The 5852-nt window shown below is 37.6% G+C and overlaps 1 protein-coding gene across 1 annotated transcript; it reads left to right on the forward strand.

Annotated features, from left to right (window-relative positions):
• Positions 1–924: 924 nt before the first annotated feature.
• On the forward strand, positions 925–1857 carry LOC100754340 (olfactory receptor 8D2). Its single transcript, XM_027412264.1, has one exon. The coding sequence runs from the start codon at positions 931–933 to the stop codon at positions 1855–1857; it is 927 nt and encodes a 308-aa protein (XP_027268065.1). The 5' UTR covers positions 925–930.
• Positions 1858–5852: the final 3995 nt, after the last annotated feature.

The raw sequence follows: 5852 nt of genomic DNA on the forward strand, positions 1-5852 counted from the left end.
AGAAGAGACATGAAAGGTTGCAAGTCTAGTGTAAATAGAGCAATTTCTATAATCTTTTTTTAAACCCAGAATCTTTTATTGCGTCCATGTTCCCAGCTTTAGAAACTCTATTGCATGTGTGCTCTCAGATTTAGAGACTGTGATATTGACTCATATAAATTTATTGAGAAATTAAAGATAATATTTTTAGATTACCTAAACTGTAGTGAAAGCTCAGTTTCATAAAGTTGATGATTCTTTTGGCATGTACTCATATGAAAAGAGTAAATAGTCTTATTTTAATTACACAAACAAAATTATTAGGTCTATGTTGTAATATTCTTAATCTGAAGTTCTTACAGAGGTAAGACCATGTACAAAATTAAAGGATACTGACATAAAAATGGTCAGTCAATAAACTGGGGTTCAGCCAAGACTTAAATTCAAGCTTTAGTCTCTAAGTTTTTAACTTCCATGAGGACTCAACCCTATACAATGAATCAGAGACAACTAAGGGATGCTGAAAGCAATACAAGTAGTCTTACCTAGGGAATAACACAATGTTTTGCTATCCAATTCCAAAGATAATCCATGAAGATATGCATACCAGTAACATAATACAGACTGAGTAGGATGCAATATGTATACACATATGCATGCATATATGCATGTAACAATAATGAAAGGTGACTATGAATTTTGTATAAAGCAAGGGGAGGTATACATGAGGGCTTATAGGAAGGAAAGGGAAAGGAAAATGATGCCATTATATTATAATTTCATAGAATAAAAGAAATAATGTTTTAAAATGGTCTATGGACTGCACAAAGGTGTAGGAGAAATGAGGTTATCAGAAATGGAATCCATCAAAGACAAGAAGAAATTATGAGTGAGCATCAACCTTTTCTCTCCCTTCTCCTCATAGATACTATTTTATGAGTACTGGCTACTATGAACCATTCTGCAATGACTGACTTCATCCTTGAAGGGCTAACAAAACGCCCAGAGATTCAGTTGCCACTCTTCCTCTTGTTTCTTGTAATATATGTGATCACAGTTGTGGGGAACTTTGGCATGATACTTCTGATCACCATCAGTTCTCAACTTCATTCCCCAATGTATTATTTTCTCAGCCATTTATCCTTCATTGACCTCTGCTACTCCTCTGTCATCACACCTAAGATGTTGGTGAACTTTGTATCTAAGAAGAACATCATCTCCTTTTTGGAGTGCATGACACAACTCTACTTCTTCCTTGTTTTTGTCATTGCTGAAGGCTACCTCCTGACAGCCATGGCCTATGATCGCTATGTTGCCATCTGTAGCCCACTGCTTTACAACATTGTCATGTCACAAAGGGTCTGTTCCATAATGATGGCTGTGGTATATTCACTGGGTTTCTTTGGGGCTACTGTCCATACCACCCGCATGACAATGTTGTCCTTCTGTGGATCCCATACTGTCAGCCACTATTTTTGTGACATTCTGCCCTTGTTGACTCTGTCTTGCTCCAGCACCCATATCAATGAGATACTGTTATTTATTATCGGTGGGATCAATACCCTAGCACCTACACTGGCTGTCATCATCTCATATGCTTTCATCTTAACTAGTATTCTTCGCATCCGCTCCACTGAAGGACGTTCCAAAGCCTTCGGCACTTGTAGCTCCCATATTCTGGCTGTGGGAATCTTCTTTGGGTCTATAACATTCATGTATTTCAAGCCACCTTCCAGCAACAACATGGAAGAGGAGAAAGTGTCCTCTGTGTTCTATACCACAGTGATCCCAATGCTGAATCCCCTAATATACAGCCTAAGGAACAAAGATGTAAAGAATGCATTGAAAAAGCTAGTTGGGTTAAGGCACTCATCCTAAAATTGAGAGAAAGAAAAGATGAAACATGAGAAGTTCTTATCTTTTCTTTGTATTTTCTCCTTCCTGTGAGAAAATAGTCATTACTTGAGAAATTATTATTTTATGTTTGAGAATATCTGAGACATTTTTGTATTATCAAACAATAAAATTTACTGGTATTTAGTACAAGTACAAGATAGAGATTGTAGCAATACAAGCACACAGCTCGGCATTTCAGCAGCTACAAGAAGCTTGGAACTGTTTGCATTAAATGTCTAGAAGGAGAAGTGCAGTTCATTCATCAGTTTGTGTCAGTATATTCAATTTTAATGATGTCTCTAGACTTGTAGCTTAACAAATTCCTGTAAATTTAAGCAATTACATTTAAGCAAATCATAAGAACAACTTTAAAAAATCAAACAGAGCCGGGCATTGGTGGCACACCCCTTTAATCCCACCACTATGGAGGCAGAGGCAGGTGGATTTCTATGAGATTGAGGCCAGCCTGGTCTCCAGAGCAAGTGCCAGGATAGGCTCCAAAGCTACACAGAGAAACCCTGTCTCGAAAAACCAAAAAATAAAAAATAAAAATCAATGCAGAGTTCAAGGCAATGAATTGTAATTTTGTCATTACTTCCTTATGAAGAATGGTTTCCCTCACATTGCACATCATAATATAAACCATGTGTAGACAAAAAGAGTTCCAATGATATAAGAACTATCACTGAATGTAGTAGATAATGGCATAGAAATGGAAAATGGGGGAGAGTGTAAAGCCTTGGTGTCTTCAAATTGAAAGCATATTCTACACCCATACCTGTTACATTGGGAAAAGGTGAAATTATTTTCTGCAGATTATTGCTCTGTTGTTTTTCAGCCTTCAAATGTTTACCTTGAGTTGTGTTTTCCAACCTCATTAAATTGTAAGTAAAATGAAAAATAATGTATGTATAGTATAGTTAAATTTAATCAGTGTTCTTACAAATACAAAGGTACTTCAGTCTGAAGATTTCTTCAAGGTACCTAAGAAAATGCTATATGGGGTAAAATGGGTCTTTATACTGAATGAAACACCATTTTAGGAAAGCATCCTGGAATCAGAAGGGGAGTCACAAAGAGTGAAAGAGCCAGAGAGGATGGAGGACTCTTTGGTAAGGAGGTCTTATAAATCAACAGGATTGGCTTACATATAGAGACTGAGGCAGTATGCTCAATGCCTTCAGGAGTCTGCAACAGACAGTTTCCTGGAACTGAAAGGAGAAGTAGACACACACCCCTTACCTCACCCACAAGCTGTCTCCAATTGATAACCACTTGGAAATGAAAATTTGGATTCATCAAGCAAGTCTCATGGGAGAAACTGCTCTGAAAAACTGGATGTTTCTCAGCAGTAGATGGCCAACAGAAAATGAACTCAATTTCATCTTTGAACATCCCTTGACTCCTAATGTTATAACAGGGCTTTTTAAACTTAGGTTTTCTCAACATAAGGGAGCAGGAAGGTTGTATAGGGGAAGAATAGAGGAGAACAAAATAAGAGATACCACCAAAGAGGGAGCCAGTATATGTTTAAAAGGAAATCAGGCACTAGGGAAATGTCCAGAGATCTACAAGGATGATACCAACTAACCACCTAAGCAACAGTGGAGAGGCTACCTTAAATGCCCTCCCCTGATGAGGAGATTGAGGACTAACTTATATACCATCCTCGAGCCTTTATCCAGTAGCTGATAGAAGTAGAAGCAGATGCCCACAGCTAAAAACTGAACTGAACTGGAATCCAGTTGCAGAGAAGGAGGAGTGATGAGGAAAGGGGTCAAGACCAGGCTGGTGAAACCCACAGAAACAGCTGACCTGAGCAAGGGGGAGCTCATGGTCCCCAGACTGATATCTGGGAAACCAGCATGGAAATGATCCAGACCCCATAAATGTGGGTGTCAGTGAGGAGGCCTCAGAAATCTATGGGGCCTTTTGTAGTAGATCAGTACTTATCCCTAGTGTAGGAATGGAATTTGGGATCCCGTTTCACATAGAGGTATATTCCCTAAGCCAAGACACACGGGGAGGGCCTAGGCAGGCCCTATCCCAAAGAATATGACAGAATCTGAAGATCCCACCATGAAAGGCCTCACTCTACCTGGGGAGCAGAAATGGTATTGGATAGGTAGGGTGTTAGTGGGAAGAGGGGAAGAGGGAAGGGAGAGAGAACAAGGATTGACATGTAAAACAATCTTGTTTCTAATTTAAATAAAAATAAAAAATAAATCAAAGAAAAGAAAAAAACTTAGTTTTTAATTTATAACATACAGAGATACAGGTTCTTGACATATAATATTATGGCTTCCAGTTTACTGTTTTATTTGATCCCTGAATAGGCAAATTAGTGGGTCTTTGCATCAGCATCTTTTTCTTGTGTCTTTTCTTGGGCTCTTTTTCTTTTGTTTGTTTAATTTGTCTTATTTGATGTTTTTCTATATTATTTTCCATTATAATTATCCATTAGAAACCTGTTTGTTTGCTAATGAGAGACAGAAAGGGGTTGCATTCTGATGGAGGGAAGTTAGTAAGGAATTGGTAGGAGTCGAAGGAAGGGAAACTCTAATAAAGATATATTATATTGGGAAAATATAAGTAAGTGAAATTAACAAATGAACAAAAGCATCCAGGCCCATGTGTGATCCAAGCCCTTGAATGCTGAGGCAAGAAACTTTTAAAGCTGAGTCCTTAGTCCTTATGCTACACAATAAGATGCTATATCAACAATAACCACAACAAGCTACAGAAAATTGGAAAATAGTTAAAGAAGAAGAATTCTATGTACAATGGTGGGATAACAAATCTATAAATATTTTGTGAAGGAAAAATCTTCAAAAATTCAGGGAATCTGATCTGGAGACTGAGGGACAGTCTGAATATTTCCACGCAAGACACATGCTAATGATTCCTTGAGTACCCAAGAGTAATGATTCCTTGAGTACCTTACTTCCTCCTCATAAACATATCTCCTCTCACAAGGCTGTACAAATAAACTGTTAATAATTGTACTGGGCAGTTTTGTGTGTCAACTTGACACAGGAAGGAACATCTGTGGAGGAAATGTCTCCTTGAAATCCAGGTGTAAGGTATTTTCTTATTTAATGATCAATGGGGAGGTCCCAGCCTATGGTGGGTGGTGCCATCTGTGGGCAGGTAGTCCTGGGTTCTATAAGAAAGGTGAACTAAACAAGCCAGGGGTTGCAAGACAGTAATCAGCTCCCCTCCATGGCCTCTGCATTAGCTCCTTTCACTGGGATCCTGCTCTGTTTGAATAACTGTCCTGACTTCCCTCAGTGATGAAAAGCAATGCTGAAGTGTAAGACAAATTTGCTTCCCAACTTGACTTTAGACCATCATGTTTCATCACATCAAGAGAAACCCTAAATAAGACAACAGTTTTGTCTTGTTTAAGTTACTTAAAACAAAACAAAATATTTTGTATACAAATAAAATAAAATCTTAGTCAAGAACCATCAACTGATACCTACTTAATTTTATATCTTCATAGGTAACTTATGAATATATAAAAAGGACTTTCTTCCCAGCCATGATTACTCTTGGGACAGATGCTAACAGGAGCCCCAGAAGTCATTCTTACAGGCTGTTCTTAAATGCTGGGTACTCTAGGGGATTGGTGTAGGTATAAGTGTTTTCTATTCCTAATAAGCACAATGTCCCAGAAGATCACATACAAGCTCCTTGTCACACCATACTCATGCTAATAGGTCCTGGGAATGAATATATATATATATATATATATATATATTATATATATATATATATATGTCATCTTCTTCAGGACACTGATAGTTTGTTCTATTAGATGAACATTGATAATCCCCTTGAGAGAAATGATAATTCATTTTTGACTCTAATGTGTGTAAGAAAGCAGGAGGCTCTTCTTTGAACATCATAGTAATTAACTGTTATATAAAAAAGAAACCAAGAAATTTCTAAGAATTTCCCTTTCTATGCAGGAC

This window comes from Cricetulus griseus, chromosome 4, assembly GCF_003668045.3.
Source record: "Cricetulus griseus strain 17A/GY chromosome 4, alternate assembly CriGri-PICRH-1.0, whole genome shotgun sequence".
In the NCBI taxonomy this organism is placed as follows: domain Eukaryota; kingdom Metazoa; phylum Chordata; class Mammalia; order Rodentia; family Cricetidae; genus Cricetulus; species Cricetulus griseus.

Bases quoted from the DNA above. Each gene is read 5' to 3' on its own strand.
- LOC100754340 (XM_027412264.1), top strand. From the start codon at position 931: ATGAACCATTCTGCAATGACTGACTTCATCCTTGAAGGGCTAACAAAA.